This window comes from Xenopus tropicalis, chromosome 2 (genome assembly GCF_000004195.4).
Source record: "Xenopus tropicalis strain Nigerian chromosome 2, UCB_Xtro_10.0, whole genome shotgun sequence".
NCBI classification, from domain to species: domain Eukaryota; kingdom Metazoa; phylum Chordata; class Amphibia; order Anura; family Pipidae; genus Xenopus; species Xenopus tropicalis.
Window position 1 is genome coordinate 20,296,430 of NC_030678.2, and position 20,704 is coordinate 20,317,133.

At 38.1% G+C, this 20,704-nt stretch overlaps 1 protein-coding gene across 1 annotated transcript in view; it reads left to right on the plus strand.

The window, feature by feature from the left end:
• The window catches only part of tmprss15 (transmembrane serine protease 15), a 195,244-nt gene that overhangs the window by 128,520 nt on the left and 46,020 nt on the right, over positions 1-20,704 (plus strand). The window contains exons 16-17 of the mRNA XM_031896188.1: positions 9,032-9,142; positions 10,339-10,465. Coding sequence (XP_031752048.1) covers positions 9,032-9,142; positions 10,339-10,465 — 238 coding nt within the window. The remainder of the gene's footprint in view (positions 1-9,031; positions 9,143-10,338; positions 10,466-20,704) is intronic.

Below are 20,704 nucleotides of genomic sequence, written 5' to 3' on the forward strand. Positions count from 1 at the left end.
GGGTATAGCAAGTCCTAGAATTAAGGACCCAATTACTTTCTCAAGCTTTATTTGACAGAGAGAAAGTGCACTTAGAGAAGGAATCTTGTATTAAAAATACAAAACCTTTATTTTGTCCATTTAAAGACATAGAACAATCCATGGAGAAAAAATACAAATTCTAAGGGGGGGGGGGGTCATCTTTGTAGCCCCAGGCTACTCCCTCAGAAGCAATGTGATCCCATGGGACCTTGAAGCATCAATATATACATCACCAAACATATGGCCACCCCAGTTAAAAACTTTACCCCCAGGGTTCCATATGCAATATACTGTACCAGCCTTTAAAGGCACACTGATGTGAAATTTACATACAGTATAACACTAAGGGGCACATTTACTAAGACATGAATCTGAACCGAATTGGAAAAATTCCGACTTGAAAACGAACATTTTGCGACTTTTTCGTATTTTTTGCGATTTTTTTCGGCGTCTTTACGACTTTTTGGAAATTGTTGCGACTTTTTCGTTACCAATACGATTTGCGCGAAAAAAACGCGAGTTTTTCGTAGCCATTCCGAAAGTTGCGCAAAATCGCCCGATTAAAACTTGCGCGCAAAAGTTGCGCCTTTTTCATAGCGTTAAAACTGAAAAGGTGCGCCGTTTCGCGCAAGTTTTAACGCTACGAAAAAAGCGCAACTTTTTGCGCAAGTTTTAACGCTACGAAAAAAGCGCAACTTTCGGAATGGCTATGAAAAACTTGCGACTTTTTTCCGAAAAAATCGCAAAATACCGATCATTACGAAAAAACGCAATCGGACGCATTCGGCCTGTTCGTGGCTTAGTAAATGTGCCCCTAGGTCTATCAGCATTGCTCCCACTTTGAAAAATGTGCAAATTTTTGAAAAGATTCGCAAAAATCCCGAAAATACAGCTCATCAAAAAAGGTCGCTTGCTTTACGACTTTTTTTTGGACTTGCGTCATTTCTTTTACACGTGTGACAAATTTTTTTGCCATGCATCAAATTTTCCCGCTGCGGAATATTCCCATGCAAAATTCGCCACGAATCCATGCCTGCCAAATTATTTCACTCATCACGACAAAACATATCTATATTGACAGAAATATGACATTTTCCATTCTCTATTTAAGTTCCCATACATTTCCATTGTCCTTTATTGTAAATTAAATTCCCATCTGGACAAACTTAATTCAAAGTCCCCCTTGATAGCCCGACACTTATCTATAACATGAAATGTAACCACAGCTTTGACATTATGCATCTCTGTGACTTGTCAAAAAACTGCCCAACCAGAATGCCCTCCTACAAGGAAGCAGGATGCCCACTAATGGCATGTAAAAGTGTATTCTGTGTAATAGGCTTGTGATACAACATTGTCTTTATATTCTCCTCAACTGCCAATAACACCATATCCAAGAAAGGAATTTGCCTTGGTTCGGTTTTAAATGTGAACATAGTCATATTGCAATATTCTACAAAAGACTGAAAAACCAGTTTGTGTTGTATTCATGCCAAATCCAAACAATCGTCAATGTACCTATAGAACGTAATCATCTCCAAAGAAGTGAATATATGGAGTTATATTTGTCTTTTATTCAATTTTTTAATACAAGGCAGATTTTATGTACTTTTGAATTCAAGATTTTTCTAAACTCAATCTAAAAGGAAAATTGCATTATTACATTTGTTTTTAAAAATTTGACTAATTAAAAAAAACTCCAAAAATGAAATATCTTGAATTGTGAAACTACAGATCCTATTGACTTTGAGTTTTCAAGATTTTTCATTTCAATAATGAAGTTCAGTTTTTTCAAAATAACTTATTATTGAAGATTTTGTGCGGCAATTTTCTCGAATCGAGGAAAAATATTATTTTGATTGTTTTATATTTTTTGAAATGTTACATTTTTCAAATTTTTTAAAAAAACTTATTTTAAAAACATTAAATCACACTAAAATCCCATTCTACTGTTCATTTTCAGAGTCTACAAAATCTCCAATGGTTTTTTTTTTTTGAAGACTTCAATTTTAACATGGAATTCTGAAAATATACCTTCCATTGGCATTTACAGATGCTCACCAGCTTTAATCTGCTGTATTTTTTCAGTTTTCTATGTTATTTATGTTTGATAAATATAGAAAACACAAGGAAAACTCACATTTGAAATGAATCATATTATTTTGCCATGAAAAACTCAAATTATGGGAAAAAAATATGATCTGAAATTTTAATAAATCAGTCCCTAAGACTCCTGCAGTTTTATGGTAGTTGTAATTAGTAGTGATGAGCGAATCTGTCTCGTTTTGCTTCACCATAAAATTCGCAAAAGAACAAGAAAATTTGCGAAACGACAAAAAATTAGCAAAACGCATTTGTTGCGCGATTTTTTTTTTTTGTTGTTGCCTGTGGGGTTTTTTTTTGTCACGCACGTTTTTTTTTTTTTTGTTGCCCGCGTCTTTATTTTTTTGTCGTCTGCGTCTTTTTTTTTGTCGCTTGCACTTTTTTTGACGCGACCGTGCTCAAAGTTTGACGTGGCCGTGCCCTTTTTGACGTGACCGTGCCATTTTTTGTCATAACCGCTCCCAATTTGCCGTGACCACGCTGCGCCCAATTTAACGCGCAACTAATTTTTCCGCACCAAATTTTCACAGAAGTTTTGCGGCGAAATGCGGAAATTCGCTGCAAATCCATGCCTGCCGAAAAAAAATTGCTCATCAATAGTAATTAGTCATTACAAGTTGACGCGGCAATTTCTACGTATGGATAGAACATACAGTATTTGCCATTCACAATCTGTATTCTGTATTCAGAATCTGTGATGGGTTTGTGTGTGACCTTTAAGTCCCATATTATATGTGGATTCTACCCGCGCACAAATGATGGCAATTAGAACAGAACAACAATGCCGGCATGTTACACAGAGGCCCATATTTATCATAAGTGCGCAGTTCTAGGCCATGGTCGTTGCTATGTATTTATCATAAAAAAAAACACTGAATAAAAGTCAATAAAAGCGTCTTCTTTTGATAAATACAGAGCCTTCCCCTTACGCCACAGTTCTCCCAATTCCCTCTTGATAAATGTTGCCCCGTGCATTTTATTATCTGGTTGAAGAACTCGACAGTGGAACTATGCCTCTGCATTTGAGCCTGTGACTGTTGTAATTAGGGCGTGAAAGCCTGCACACAACAAGCAAGTTTATAGATTATTTTCAAAGGTTATGAATAAATATACTGAATATATTACGAGAAGATGTATTTTTAGCTTTTGCTGATAGATGCAGCTATAGTAGCCGGTATAGGCTGAAATTAAAGTTCATTTATGCTCAATGGTCGAGGCAATCTGCCTTTTTATGCTTAGGCATTTTTAATGTAGAAATCTACTCAGTCTGAAACAAATGTGTCCCTCCAGAGAGATATTCTTCTGAGGAAGACATATTAGGTGTTGCATGAACATATATTTCCTTAATTTGTCCTCCTCTCTTGTCTGTATCGCTTTTACTTTGTTCAGCCAAAATCTGCTTTATTTTGTGCTGTTTCAGCTCCTTTGTACTTAATGTAGCTGAGAAAAGTCAAGCTTATTCTTTCTGCTTCATATATCACCAACAACAGTGGCCAGATAGCAGAAATGATTATCAATAGGAGGATGATTATGCTTGGTAATGATGTATGAAGCAAAAAAGTTATAGTGGGATCCGGCAACATTACTTTCTGCAGACTGTATGGAGAAATTGATCGAGATTGGTACTAGCAAATATTTGCACAGCTTCGGTATTTACCAGCTGTTGTTATGTGTCTTGTTCTATAAACCTTTGGTCAGGGCCTGACCTGAATATTTTGGCATGCTATAGCTTTCTAATGAGAGGTGCAGCTGTCGTTCTATTGTTCTTAGCCACATTATTATTATTATTATTATTATTATTATTAACTCACAAAGAATCCCCCCAAAACTGCACTGTGTACCGTATCTATATTAAAGTATGCAATTGTGTAGTTTTTAAAATATTTTTTTTAATTCTTATGCATTTCTAATTATAAATGGAGAGTGCTGTTACTAAATATAGGCAGTTTACATATACAGGTATGGGACCTGTTATCCAGAATGCTCGGGACCAAGGGCTTTCCGGATAAGGGATCTGTCCATAATTTTGATCTCCATACCATAAGTCTGCTAAAAATCATTTAAATATTGAATAAACCCAATAGGATTGTTTGCCTCCAATAAGGATTAATTATATCTTAGTTGGGATCAAGTACAGGTACTGTTTTATTATTACAGAGAAAAGGGAATCATTTAACCATTAAACAAACCCAATAGGGCTGTTCTGCCCCAATAAGGGGTAATTATATCTTAGTTGGGATCAAGTACAGGTACTGTTTTATTATTACAGAGAAAAGGGAATCATTTAACCATTAAACAAACCCAATAGGGCTGTTCTGCCCCCAATAAGGGGTAATTATATCTTAGTTGGGATCAAGTACAGGTACTGTTTTATTATTACAGAGAAAAGGAAATCATTTAACCATTAAATAAACCCAATAGGGCTGTTCTGCCCCCAATAAGGGGTAATTATATCTTAGTTGGGATCAAGTACAGGTACTGTTTTATTATTACAGAGAAAAGGGAATCATTTAACCATTAAATAAACCCAATAGGGCTGTTCTGCCCCCCAATAAGGGGTAATTATAACTTAGTTGGGATCAAGTACAAGGTTCTATTTTATTATTACAGAGAAAAAGGAAATCATTTTAAAAAATTTGAATGATTTGCTTATAATGGAGTCTATGGGAGATGGCCTTTCCATAATTCGGAACTTTCTCGATAACGGGTTTCCAGATAAGGGATCCTATACCTGTACCATATTTCATTACTATTGTGCAAGTAGTTTAGTTTGGCCATATGCTTTACATCTGTTGTAAGATGAGTAGATGTTTGCCTGATTTTGCCACCCATTATTATTATTATTGTTATTATCACCATGTATTTATAAAGCAACAACATATTTCACATTGATGTATAATACATGGATACATGGATACAATGAATATAGAGTACAACATCTGATAACTGATGCAAGATTTAAAGATGGCCCTGATCAGAAAAGCTGATATACATGTGGAGAGGCCAGTGAGGCTAGTCTTATTTTTTGTACTCTAGACTAATGGTGTCATTATAGGGACCTCAGGTAAAACTGTTGGGAGAGGACTACACAACAGTCCTATGCAGTCCTCACCTGCCAGACTAGATGACAGCTGACTGAGCCCTGAGCAGATATCAGTCATGAACGCCATTGTTTTGCCCAATGAACAAGCCAATAAGTTACATTACAGTGTCTAGTAGTCTAAAGCAACTGGACTTTCTGAGTTTTCTTGAGAACATTTAACCTTCCATCCAAGCAGCTTCTTCAGTTCAACTGAAGAACTAAAGAAGACTCTCTGACGAGTGGTGAAACATTTTCAAGAAAACTGTAAAAGTCCAGTTGCTTTAGACACTAGATTTTGTATATCATAACCTGGATGAATAAAAATCTTCATAGACATAAGCCAACACCTTCCTTTGCGTAGTTATTCTGCTTATCCAGTTAAAGACCCATTATCTTGCAGTCATGTCCATAGTTAAGGTGGTCAAACACCTGAAGATCCACTCGCTAGGCAAGGTTGTCAAATGAGTAGATATTTGCCTGATATGGCCATCTACGTGCCGGGCCATGTCAGGTTTATCTGATCACTAGGCTCTATGGCCAACAATCTGATCATAACGGGGGTCTTTAAACCCGGCGAGATATCTTTTAGTAAGAAATTCAGGAATAAACTTCCAATCTGGTTTGAAAGGGCCGAATCAGCAGTTTAAATCCTAAATCTAAAGTCTCAGAAGGGATAGTTTACTAACATGGACTAAATATTCTGATATAAAGATAACTCATCATGACAGAGCTGTACTGTAATTCTAAAGCTTTTAAAATACTTTTTTTTGTTTGTTTTAGGCATAAATGCATGATAGTATCCCTTTAAAAGAACAACTTTCTTTTTTATAGTGCATATATTTACTTTATTTTCTCTTGAAATGTTTAGAAACACAGTATAGAGCAAGAAATGTTTCTATTTCTGTGTTTACACATATTAGTGAGAGTAGCCATAAACATTGTAATGAGGTAACACCATTCACTGGCTCGCCTGACAGGTGCCCCCCAGTGGCTAAGTTATCCGGGAAAATCTACTTGTGCAGCTCTAACCTTTGAACGAAGCATCTCGTGTGTGGGTGTAGTTTTATTTTAAGCATTTGTATCATTTCTGCTATGGAATAATTACATGTTCTCACTCCTGAAAAGTGAATGGTGTGGTGGAAACTCCAGTATGAAATATCACTTAATATACCACCCCTGTCCCCTTTCTTCGGGTGCAAATGAAAGAAAATTGCACCAGAAACCCAAGATCAAAAAAAATTATACAACATTATACCCCATGCCCAACCTTTCTAACTTGTGAGCCACAGTCAAATGTAAAAAGACTTGGAGAAAAACACAAGCCCCATAAAAGTTCATGGAGGAGCCAAATAAGGGCTGTGATTGGCTATTAGGCAGCCTCTATGCACACTATCAGCTTATAGGGGGCTTTATTGGTAGGAAATCTTGTTTTTATTCAACCAAAACTTGCCCCCAAGTCAGGAATTCAAAAATAACTCCCTGGTTTGGGGGCACTGAGAGCAACATCCAAGGGGTTGGGGAGCAACATGTTGCCCCTGAACCACTGGTTGGGGATTGCTGCTATTAGAGAGCACTGAAATAAATAATGAAAGCGCGGAGGGACTGTGGAGCCAGCTGTGGCCCAGTGCAGTCAGGAAGGGCAGCCCCCCTTGCTCGCTCCTCCTCCCTCCTCTGTGCCTGCATTCCCACGCTGCTGCTGCCACTCTGCTTCCTGGATTCCACCGAGCGGCATCCCCCTCCCACCCTCCCTGTTTAAGCTCACTCTGTTTATAAAAATAAAAAATAAAAAAATAAAAAATCATCATATCAATATAAATTTGTGGTTTGTCACAGAAATTGGCGGGGGGTAGTCCTTGGCCATTTAAGTTCTGATGTTGTCTTATGGCTTCTACATGCCCACTGCAGTTCGCAGTGGCCGGCATTCGTTAACAAAATGGTTTATTGTTTGGAAAAGTTTGAATATACATGGCAAGGACTAATTTTGGACGTTGTATTTGATAATAAAGCTGTGGCCGAACTCCACCCACACAACGGTGTCATTGCGTCTTTTGTCAGCTAGGTGCAACGGGGCAAGAGTGATAATGGGAGGGAACAAGTCTCCACAGTCACATGCTTGATGCACAAGATCCCATTGGTTTCTTCTAACTTGTGAATTGGTCAGACTGTTCTAGATCAGTAATTCATTTCCATAAAGGTCAGAAGTAAAAAGATGTGTTTTTAAGTAGGTGTCAGGGCCACAAGGTGGATAAACATTATGTTCCTGACTCCATGCACTGAAATTTACATGTTCCATCTTTATCTTTCAGTACTTTGGATTAACTAGAGCAGTCTGAGAATATTTCAAAATATAAAAATGTACTTATCTATACCATCTTATTTCATATTAGAAAAAACCTACATTTGTGAATTACCACTGATGTTATTACTGACAGAAAATAACATGTTGAAAATGCCATTTTTCCCAGGGCCGCAATACAGTATTTCTGGCAATTAAATGTATCAAAAACAAATATGCTGTCTAGTAAATGCGAGAGTGTGTGGGAAAGAGTAAGCAGTACTTCAGGTCTTGACAAGTGCTATATAAAATGATTTTGTTTATGGCGGAGATGCTATCTGCTGGTGCTGTAGCCACTCGTACTGATGAGGCTCCCTTTCATGTACCCATTGAACCAGCTCCCCCCTTGCAATTAAGCCCAAACACCTCGGCACCTCTGAGCACTGACTCGTTTCTTTGATAATACTCCTTTCTTGTGATTTAGAGAAAGTTCTTTTTGTTGTGGCAGACAAAACGGAATACTGCGGCCAATTAATGAGTCGTAGAGTAGTTGCTATGATGGGAATGTGATAATGCAGCTCCAGTGCCCACTGTAAAGTCTGTTTTTTTGTTTTTCCTAAGCTATGACGATAGATCTCCAAGCCCTAACAACCCTCTTTTGTTCTTATATATGTATTATTTATACATCCTGGCCTGCAGCTTTGAGGATTTTTGGAATATTTTTTTTAAATGCTCTTATTTTATCACCTCTGCATCAATACAGCACACATGAAGCTAAAAGGGCTTCGGTTATTGGAAAACATGTACTTTACAAAATGCATCAATTAATAGCAGTCTTCCTGCAGAATCCTGCATTGAATTTTATTTTTCAAAAGAGCAAACATTTTTTTTTTTTTTTAATTTGACATAGGGCTTGGTATTTTCTTAGTTTTCCAGGTGCCCATAGCCATGTGACTTGTGCTTTAATAAACTTGTCATTTTTTACAGCAGAACAATGGGAAGGTGGCAAGATAGCAGCTCCCTGATACCTGTATTGCTAAAAATGCTCTCATCTCCCCACCTAGTGGTACATATGAGAATAGCACTCAATAGTAAAACACCCAAGTCCAGCCATGACTCCTCCAGTTAGTTGGATTGTGAATAGCTGACTCTTTCTGAAAGCTCAGACTCGGGCACAATGCACTGAGATGGCGCCTACACACCAGTTTTACAGCTACAAAAATACTTTGATTGGTTGAAGAATAACAATTGAAATGGTAGAATGAACTATTTGCAATGTACAGTTTAAATTAGTAGCACAAACTACACCATTACAATCCTGACTGAATCTCTTTTAGTTACCCTAAATTGAGGTATCAGGTAATCCTCGACACTTATGTCTGTATTCATTTTCTGAACTGTATCCCTGTGTGCCAAATGACTGCAACCAACTCCTGCTCTTTTTCAATACATTGGTGAGGGGGCACTCTGATTTTTGTTTTTCAATTTTGCTATCTTAATTTTATTAACTTTCTAATATTTAGCCAACCTTGTACTTTATATGTTCACAGAACCATGCAATTCAACATCTTTCCAATGTGGCAGTGGAGAATGCATACCAAATACCGCTGTCTGTGATAAACACCGCGACTGTGATGATGGCACAGATGAAAGACATTGCGGTAAGACCCTGCATGATAAATGACACAAATGTAAAAATGATCACTCTGGATTTGGGAAAATACTTAGTAGCTGAACTGAACTAGCAGTAGCTGAACTTCAATATTTTGCATTGTGAATAAAGAGCTTCTTATAAATACAAGGTACATAAGACATTCCTTTTAAACCCAACATATTTATAATTTACAGTTTGATAAAGGCCACAGGCCTGAAACATTGTCACTAATATCATTCTGAGCATATACATTTATTTTTGTACATTGCCATGTTTCAGTGTGCTAATGCATTATGCTTTTGAGGAATAATTATTGGTCCCAGGCAGTTTGGGGTTTTTATCAGTATAGCGTCTGGCACCCAAAAGGTAGATATTATATCCCAGGACTATAGTACTGTATACTTTGAGGACAATGTCACACTGAAATCAGAAATAATTCATAAAGAAGGATGTATACAGTAGATACCAGTATGACTAAGGTGCACTGCTGGTGTTGGGAATGTGCAGTATTTATTGCTACTGTGACACTTGATATTTTTGGATCCCTATTTTGCTTGACCTCCTATGCCAGAAGGCCGCATTCTGGTGCTTACTACATAATAGTTCCTTTTAAAGCAGGAGCACCCAATGTATAGAATGGGACCCTATGCATGTATGTATGTATGTATAACTTTATTTATAAAGTGCCACAAGGGTACGCAGCGCTGTACAATCTTACAGAATACACAATTACACACAGGGAGGACAAGTGATATAATAAATACATACAATAAATATATATATATATGAGTGCCATGTGGTATGAGACACAGTAGGAAAGAGGTCCCTGCCTCGTAGAGCTTACAATCTAAGTGCGATATTTTATCATCCAAGATTTGGCAAATGATGGTCCTTCTTGTTCATTGTTGAATTCTTCTAAACAGAGAAACAATACATGTCTCCTCTAGTACTGGTGCAAGAGAAAAATCACTTGTGAATCTGAAAAATGATTTGAGGAAATATAAAATTGTTTGCCTTCCCATAAACTGAGTAGGTCACACCTAGAGATCAGCTAGAAGTATAGAGTTTTGTTTTTTTTTGTCAAAGCCGGTCTTTCTCTGTCTCCTTCTTAAACTATGTACACTTTGACATGTATAAAGTCTTAAATCATTATTCAATCATTATTATAACTGAAATTTAAACCACATTTGATTTTACTTCTAGTCCGTCTCTTCAATAGCAGCATGAGTGGGCTGGTTCAGTTCAAGGTGCAGAGTGAATGGCATACAGCATGTATAGACCACTGGAATGAGGACATTTCCAATGACATTTGCCATCGGTTAGGACTAGGGTAAGTAAAGCAATTCCACTGTATAGATTAAGATGTATACCAATATTATTGGTTTCTGTACTGAGTAGGGTTGGCACCAGCAGGGGGCGGTGTCCTCGAACAGGGTGGCTTGATGATGATAGGGGGTGGAGCTATGATGTCACAGCAACTCCAGGAAGATCAGAGAAGAAAAAAAAAAGGGTAGGTTTCCACTAGATTCTAGTGGGCAGGTCAGGGGCTGAACGTACTGTATGGATATTACAAATTTACTGGCTATTACATTGCCGGTAAATTTGTAACACTGGCCCCGGTTTTGGCAGGTATTTTACCAGGTAGGGAAGAAGCCCTAGTACTGAGAGAGAGTTAAAAACATGCATTCATTAGGAACATTTTTCTTACTTGTATTATTTTACAAGTCCTTCTTTAGTTGCACAGCTTGAGGGAGGCATTCATCAGAGGAAAAGCTTCAGTGTTGAAGTGGCATACTGTATGTAGAACTCAATGGGAGGGTCTCCCAGGGCTGCCTTGTATCTCACCAGGATACAAATAATTAAAATATGTTAATGTCTACTACTAATAAGAGATTACTGATCTGAGATAGGACATATTATACTCTGATAAAATAAATCTTCTTGACAAGTTCTATATTCAGGTTGCTTATTAAAATTTCATTTGTACATTCTCCCTATCCTAGTGCAACAGAGAGTGTCAACGCTAAGCCTTAAGCTTGGCCATACATATAAAGAGCTGGGGATCTTTGCCCTATTTGGCCACCTACTTGCTGGACCACATCAGGCTGATTATTCCTGAGTTTTATACAGGTTCTCTGGGAGGTGACCACAACAATGGGGCCAACCCACACATCTGGGCCCTTCTCCAGAAGTCTAATGTGGTAATCTAATTACCTTGTAAGCCAGTGTAGGATAAAAGTCCAATAGAAAGTCATCTATCATGACCATTAAGAAGAGGGCTGTGTTCTTTGTTTCATAATGACGGTTCTTAAAGAAACATTATACCCCCAAAATGAATACTTAACCAACATATAGTTTATATTATGTTATGTTTGGAAGGGGTAATATGGGATAGGGTACTTGAATACATTGCAGTTCACAATACTATTAGTTTGTGCCAGCATGGTTTTATGCGTAACAGATCTTGCCAGACTAATTTAGTCGCCTTTTATGAGGAGGTGAGCAGGAACCTTGATGCTGGAATGGCAGTTGATGTCATCTACTTGGACATTGCTAAAGCGTTTGATACAGTACCTCACAGAAGGTTAATGATCAAATTAAGGAATATTGGCCTAGAACATAATATTTGTAATTGGATAGAGAACTGGCTGAAGGATAGAGTACAAAGAGTGGTTGTAAATGGAACATTTTCTAATTGGACCAGTGTGGTTAGTGGAGTACCGCAGGGGTCAGTCCTTGGGCCTTTGCTTTTTAACTTGTTTATTAATGACCTGGAGGTGGGCATAGACAGTACTGTTTCTATTTTTGCTGATGACACTAAATTGTGCAAAACTATAAGTTCCATGCAGGATGCTGCCGCTTTGCAGAGCGATTTGACAAAATTAGATAACTGGGCAGCAAACTGGAAAATGGGGTTCAATGTTGATAAGTGCAAAGTTATGCATTTTGGTAGGAATAATATAAACGCGAACTATCTACTGAATGGTAGTGTGTTGGGGGTTTCCTTAATGGAGAAGGATCTAGGGGTTTTTGTTGATAACAAGTTGTCTAATTCCAGGCAGTGTCATTCTGTGGCTACTACAGCAAATAAAGTGCTGTCTTGTATAAAAAAGGGCATTGACTCAAGGGATGAGAACATAATTTTGCCCCTTTACAGGTCCCTGGTAAGGCCTCACCTTGAGTATGGGGGGCAGTTTTGGGCTCCAGTCCTTAAGAAGGATGAGCTGGAGAGAGTGCAGAGACTGCAACTAAACTGGTTAAGGGGATGGAAGGGTTAAACTATGAGGTGAGACTGTCAGGGTTGAGGTTGTTTTCTGTGGAAAAGAGGCGCTTGCGAGGGGACATGATTACTCTGTACAAGTACATTAGAGGGGATTATAGGCAGATGGGGGATGTTCTTTTTTCCCATAAAAACACTCAACGCACCAGAGGCCCCCCCTTTAGATTAGAGGAATGGAGCTTCCATTTGAAGCAGCGTAGGTGGTTTTTCACGGTGAGAGCAGTGAGGTTGGGGAATGCCCTTCCTAGTGATGGGGTAATGGCAGACTCTGTTAATGCCTTTAAGAGGGGCCTGGATGAGTTCTTGAACAATCAGAATATCCAAGGCTATTGTGATACTAATATCTACAGTTAGTACTAGTGGTTGTATATATAGTTTATGTATGTGAGTGTATAGATTGGTAGGTGTGGGTTAGGTGTGCTGGGTTTACTTGGATGGGTTGAACTTGATGGACACTGGTCTATTTTCAACCCTATGTAACTATGTAACTATGTAAGTGTCCTAGTAAATTTAGTCAAGCTGGAATATATATATATATATATTTATGACCCATTATCCAGAATGCTCGGGACCAAGGGTATTCTGGATAAGGGATCTTTCCATAATTTGGATCTCCATACCTTAAGTCTACTAAAAAAATCAATAAAACATTACTTAAACCCCATAGGATTGTTTTGCCCCCAATATGGATTAATTATATCTTAGTTGGGATCAAGTACAGGTACTGTTTTATTATTACAGAGAAAAGGGAATCATTTAACCATGAAATAAACCCAATAGGGCTGTTCTGCCCCCAATAAGGGGTAATTATATCTTAGTTGGGATCAAGTACAGGTACTGTTTTATTATTACAGAGAAAAGGGAATCATTTAACCATGAAATAAACCCAATAGGGCTGTTCTGCCCCCAATAAGGGGTAATTATATCTTAGTTGGGATCAAGTACAGGTACTGTTTTATTATTACAGAGAAAAGGGAATCATTTAACCATTAAATAAACCCAATAGGGCTGTTCTGCCCCCAATAAGGGGTAATTATATCTTAGTTGGGATCAAGTACAGGTACTGTTTTATTATTACAGAGAAAAGGGAATCATTTAACCATTAAATAAACCCAATAGGGCTGTTCTGCCCCCAATAAAGGGTAATTATATTTAGTTGGGATCAAGTACAGGTACTGTTTTATTATTACAGAGAAAAAGGAAATCAGTTTTAAAATTCTATATTATTTGAATAAAATGGAGTCTATGGGAGATAGGCTTTCCGTAATTCGGAGCTTTCTGGATAATGGGTTTCTGGATCCCATAGCTGTAATAGTATATATTGGCCTTTTACATTCTTTCCCTTGATCAACCATTTAGTGATGGGCTGTGTGCTCCCTCAGAGATCAGCTGACAGGAAGTAATGCAGCTCTAACTGTAACAGGAAGTAGTGTGGGAGCAAAAGGCAGAACTCTGTCCATTCATTGGCTGATGGGGCCTAGCATGTATGTGTGCCTTGGCTTGTTTGTGTGCACTGTGAATCCTATGATCCCAGGGGGCGGCCCTTAGTACTTTAAATTGCAGTTTTCTATTTAGGATTACCCAATAGCACATACTACTAAAAAGTATATTTTTATGAAAATGGTTTTATTTAGATAAAGTAGGGTTTTACATATGAGCTGTTTACACAATATATTTTTATAGAGACCTACATTGTTTGGGGGTATAGTTTCCTTTCAAGTGTTATATACAGTATATATATATATATATATATATATATATATATACAGTATATATATATATTTGTAATTGCTTTGAAGCTGTAACGATAATTAAATCTATGTTTTTCCCTTCTGTAATAAACCTGCAATAGTCTACAGAAGACACCTGTATATCATAGAGCTATTTCTAAAGATGCAACATACTGTATAAAATGTTAGGATTAATTATAAAGCTGGCTGTGTACAATTAGAATTAATTGTCTGTATGACGTGAGTATTTATAGTTCTTACAGATGGAATGCACGGTATTTCACACTACCCAAGCTCCATATTTCTCCAACAAGACCATTTTCTCACTTTCAGATGTCGGGGTTAAAGGGAAAGTGACAATTAGAACAATGCTTTGATTTCCTATTTCATATTATAAAGGAGCTCTAAGCTTTTCTTCCATTCTTGTTTCATTTCCTTGTATAAAACTTCATGCTGCTTATATTATAGATATAGTTACTTTCCTACTCAAACTTAGAAATATTCTTGAATAATTTGAAATGTCAAACCTTGACTCTGTTCTAAACATGGACAATATTTTTCTGCAAACACATTTTCCACTGCTTGATCTGCTATTTAGCAAAGTAAAATGCTTTCATGCATTTACTGTGAATTCTCAAAGCAAAACTCAGATAAAACAAAAAAAATAAATAAAATTCCTAAATCTATGGATAATCATTTTTACATTTTCTTGGTTTTGTCTTTGCTTCGTAAAGCTGTCTTGATAACTTGGTAACTATCAAGCTTGTAGTAGAATTTGTTCCTATTAGAGGGGATTATAGGCAGATTGGGGGTGTTCTTTTTTCCCCATCAAAACGATCAGAGCGAAACGGGACAGATTCGCTCATCACTACCAATCACGATGTATCAGAATTCCATACTGGAATGAGTGAGTACTTCTATGGATTCCATGGATTCCATAACCCAGTGGCCCCTAGAGGTTACACAGGGGACTGCGAGTAAGGATAAGCAGGAGCATTAAAGAAGTAGAAACAAAGTCAACACTAGGGTTGCCGCTAGTGATGGGAGAAATGTTTCGCCAGGCATGGATTCGCGGCGAAAAATTGTCACCGGCGTCAAAAAAGAATAGTCGCGGGCGTCAAAAGAATAGCCGCGCGACAGAATAATAGCCGTGGGCGACGAAACAATAGCCGCGCGACAAAATAATAGCTGCAGGCGACAAGTTTTTGTCACACAACATTTTCGTGGATTTTTCGCCGTTTCGCGGATCTTTTGAAAGATTCGCGAATTTTTTAGCGAAGTGAAATGGAACAGATTCGCTCATCACTAGTTGCCGCCTGTCTGCTTTTGTACCAGTCAGCTTGGTTTTCGGAAGGGCTGTTCTGGTCAAAACCTTCTGGCAGGACTCACTGAGATTGACAAAGCAATTGGCCAATCGCTGATTGCTGTGTCATAGCCCTGCCCGTTGATGTCACTGCCCACTCTCTTCCACACACAACAATGCATGAATTCTAGGAAATACCGATGCATTGTGGGAACAAAAACATGGAGTTTGCATCCAAAAGTGCCCTTTGTTCACTGTGTCAGGGTCAGTGCATGCAACCTAGTTTCTTTTATTTTTCTTTGATGATTTGCTAGGAAAGTATTACTGGTTAAATCCGTTAGAGCGAAATTAAATTGTTACAGACTGAAATGTTTCATTTGGCTTCAGATTTGTATGGAGACTTTATGCAATCAACGGTGCTCTTTAATAAACACTGGGCAAATTTGCACCTAGGCCAGTAACCCATGGCAACGAATCAGCATTGCTGGTTTGTTACCTGTTGTGTGCCTGTAGTTATATATATATCTATATATATGTTTGTTTCAGGCTATCCTACCAATATTAGCTGGCAGTTGTGTGATGAATACCTTGAGACACAACAAGCTGCAGCTAATTATATATATTTCATATCAAAAATCAAAACTCTCACTCCCAGTATTCCAGTACTGATCCAATTATCACCCCTCTTCCTGTATTCATTACAGACCAGTATCTGCAGCTATTGTTGTGTATAAAATTAGTGTCTAAGGAAAGCAGTGGGATGATCCTCTTTGGCTGCTTTCTATACGAAGCCAAGGACATGCTGAATTATTATGGGAAGGTTATTAAGTGAGACATTCTTTCTGTTAACTGTTTTTCTGCCAGGTCCTTATGTCTGTTGCACTAACCAGTATATTTCATGTTTATTCTTCTAACTTCTACTACCCATTAATATTTCCAGGCAGAGTAGAAGAATCGCAATTGACTTCTTGTTTGATATAGGTATGCGGAATGTTATCTGGAAAGCCATTATCTAGAGAGCTCCGATAGACTCTCAACAATATAAACAAATAATTCAATTTTTTTCAAAATGATTGAACTTTTCTCTGTAATAATAAAACAGTACCTGTACTTGATCCCAACTAAGATATTATTAATCTTTATTGGGGGCAGAACAGCCCTATTGGGTTTATTTAATGGTTAAATGATTCCCTTTTCTCTGTAATAATAAAACAGTACCTGTACTTGATCCCAACTAAGATATAATTACCCCTTATTGGGGGCAGAACAGCCCTATTGGGTTTATTTAATGGTTAAATGATTCCCTTTTCTCTGTAATAATAAAACAGTACCTGTACTTGATCCCAACTAAGATATTATTAATAAAAAAATTGAGAAACATGGCTATTGCATGACTTTTTTGATGCAACCACAACTTTTTGGCCACTTTTTTTTTTGCACAACTGCAACATTTTTCTCACTGAGCGACTTCTTACTGCAGTTTCGCGAAAATATTCGCCAGTGGCAAAATGCAGAATTTGCTCATCACTAATGAAGATCCAAATTATAGAAAGACCACTTATCCAGAAAACCCCAGGGCCCAAACATGCTGGATAACAGAATCCCATACCTGTATTTATAAGTTCACAAAAGGTGGTTGTGGAAGCACTCAAGGCTAAGTACAATGGAAGGGCAACTGACCTGGCCAACCAGCTGCAAGCATACATAAGGAGGAGTAATTTAATACCACGTTTTCCATCTCTTTTTTTTTTACATACCGTGGAGCATTTTACCCACAATGCCAGGGTCATTGCCACCATAGAAAATAAAATATATAGTTGCAATAAGATAAGAGTCAAAGATACAAGAGGATGGAGGTCCCTGCCCTGTAGAGCTTACAATCTATATAATATTTAATAAAATGGAATTTATCTTAATCTGTTCATCTCTTACAGGAGATCTGTGTAGGGTTGCCAACTCTGCCAGCATTTGTCACCAGGCAGGGGGTGGCCAGTAACATCATGGGGGTGTGGAAGAGGTGCGGCCGTGATATCACGGGGCAGGGGAATAGGCGGGGTTGTGACATCACTGGGTAGTTCTATGATGTGGCGATTGGCAATTGGCTGTTCCTAATTTGGAAAACCAGGCAGGAGGTTTTGACCCCGTGAGCCCTTCCAAAAACCGGGCTGTCCGGGTCAAAAAGTGGATAGGTAGCAACCCTAGATCTGTGGTATAACCATAAAATACCACTTCTGTAGGGTCATACCCCCAAAACTAAAGGAAAATATATTTAGACTAATTAATGGATTTTCTTAGAATAGAACTGATTTTCTAGAATAGTAACTGATCAGAATTTATTTTTCTATTGTCTACAAACAGTGGATTCTCTCTGGTCCTGAATCCACCAGAATCCTTGGGATGTGCTGCCTATAATGCTGCACCCTGTAGGGGAGAGATCCTGAAGCTCTTGGGCAAAGTAGGAAACAAAAGCCAGATTTTGGAAAGAGAAAACAGACATTTATTTTCATGCAGAGCATAAATAGCAATCAGCAGGAGAGGGAAAAAAAAAGGAAATACGAATTATGCTGTAATTGAATATATGTATATATGTCACCCACAGGAATGGTTATCAGAATAGCCGTCAACAGGAAACAAATCTAAAGGAAAAAAATGTCAATATCTAAAATATCCATTTCACAGTTCCGTTACTGACTCTTTCGTCTTTACTCCTTTAGAAATATTGAAAGCCAGAATATTCCCCAATAAGTGTTCAAAATTCTGTATGTGTTTCTTAACAAAATTCTCAGGGTTTCTCTATTTTTCATAGCAATTCTCTCAAAATCTACATCAAAGCGCAGCCATTGTAAATGATTTAATAGTTGTGAGCATTAAGTGTTCTAGAGCGGAGATACATTAGCTGAGCTGAAATCCTTTGCCTTTTATTGCAACATGTAAAATGCTTCCTTGATACAGACACTAATATAATCCAGGGGCAATTTTTATTTATCATTACTCTCCATAAAAATACTTACACATCCATGTGTATATATATTTGTATAAAGAGGGAAAAAGAGACCAAGAAAGACCCAAACACAGACAGAGAGGGATTTAAGCACAGTACTTTATGGGGGCATTTCTTAATGCTCAGTTTTTTTTTTCACAATTCAGTTCTTTTGGTACCAAAATAAGTTTTTGTTGTGAAAAAATACAACATTTTTTTGCTATTTATTTTGCGACAAAACAGACAAATCCATAAGCAAAAGTATGCTATCTAAAACCTTTCAAGATCATGTAGAAGTCAATGGCAGATGTCCCCAATAATAAAAAGTAGTGTTTTTCGTGTTTTTTTCCAAGTCTTTTTACATTTACCTGCTTTTTCATTTTGGATCTTTTGATTAATCACTGACATTCACGGAAATGAAATTCCCCCCTTAGGGATATGTTGTAATTGTGAGGTCATGTTCTGATGAAGGTAATCAGGCCCAACCCACAGACAGTGTTCCAATTCAGAGTCGGACTGCGGTACCCAGGGCCCACTGGTGGTGGCTGGGGTGCAAATGGTTGCGGGCAGGTGGCAGGGCCCATCCCAGTTGGCCAGTCTGACCCTGTTCCAATTTATCCAACAGTTGTTCACTTGTGTCAGGGCACTGTATAGGCCGGTATAGTTCTTCCACTCCTATCTCAGCAAACCCATACTCTATAGGACTCGCTTTGTGCACAGCGCCGTATTTGAGTGTAGAGGCCACCCCATCCGCAGATTCCCTTCTCACTCACTGAGAAGCACTGGGGAGAGGATAAGCTGGAGATTTTTTCACGTCCCATCCCCAGTGCCCCGTATGTGAGAAAAATGTACTTGCAGTTGAGAGGCATGCCGTCCCTAATTTAATGCCACTTTAATCCCGGACCTTTATGGCCTCACCACAAATCTGGGCCTGTTTGTGCATGGGTTCGATTCTTTCCCAAACTGAATATAAGAAGAAGCATGCTGTTGTCAAGAATGTAATTCTACACTATAGATAGAGGAGACAATAGGATACTGTAATGATCACACATGCAGTTTTGCACCAAGACCATTCATTCACTTCTAACTAATTATATACTGAGTACCAAGAACAATGTTCCGACATCCTAAATACAATATATACAGTAAAAGGCAGGGTTTTTTTTACACTTGCAATAAAAAATATAGTGAGTGGGAACTTAATCACAAAATGCATTTTATACAGTGGGAGGCATTGGGTCCTGACACCCCAGGTACCCTCTCACCCTCTCCACAAAGCAGGTAACCCCAAGCTACAATAAGGCTGGAAAAGACTTAGCAACCTACAGGTCAAAATTAGCTCAGAGATCTTCAGCAGTGGGGAATATGCGCCACTGGCCACCTGGTGGCAGGTGTCAGAATAGCACTCAGCAGAAGATTAGGAAGAAAAGCTGTCCAATACAGATTGAATAGTTGAGGCAGTAGTTATCTGAAAGAGCTTGCATAATTCTCTGCTGTCTGTATCTGGATTGTGTATAATGTTTAATGACTCAAATATAAAGGCAAAAATAAAACATTTTATTTAATGTAGGCCATTACAAATGTTTATTTTTATTTGTACACAGATGTAACCCGGTGAGCTTAAGGTGCTGCTTGTACCAGTGAAAGTGCTGAGTTCTCTGGCACATCCCATGTCTGTCGCATGATTAATGTAGTTTAACTCCATTTCTCAGGCACTTAGAGGATATATATATTACATTTTAATCTTCCCTTGAAAAGCACAGGCCTGTCTTTAATACTAATGTTTTGCTCGGAGGTGTATGTCTGTGCAAATGATCTGCAAGTGATCGGCTACGGGGCTTACTTTAAACTGCCTGTCATCCTGGCGGTCTTCTTTTGGCAGGCACTCAGCTTTTGTATTAATGTTTAAAAAGCACAGCAGAATTTCATATCTGGCTCTAGCCATTATACCTGGAACAAAAAAGAACATAAACCGGATTTGACTCCAGTGAGACCGTATGGCCCCCACCTCCCTTAAGCCTATATCATAAAGTATTTTGCCTCATTCTGCCTGCAGTGTATTATTCCATAATTCAGCAGCAGCTGATGGGGGTGGTATATTTTATGATACTGCAACTAGTAAAGGGAGAAAAAAGAAACACATCCAAGGCCAATATTTAGGTGGGGGGAATGAGCAAAGAGGATTTGTCCAGGGCTCTCAGCAACAAGGGTGCCCAGTTGGGCAGAGGTCCTCTGATAAATGAAAAGCAGTGCTATATAATAATAATATAATAATA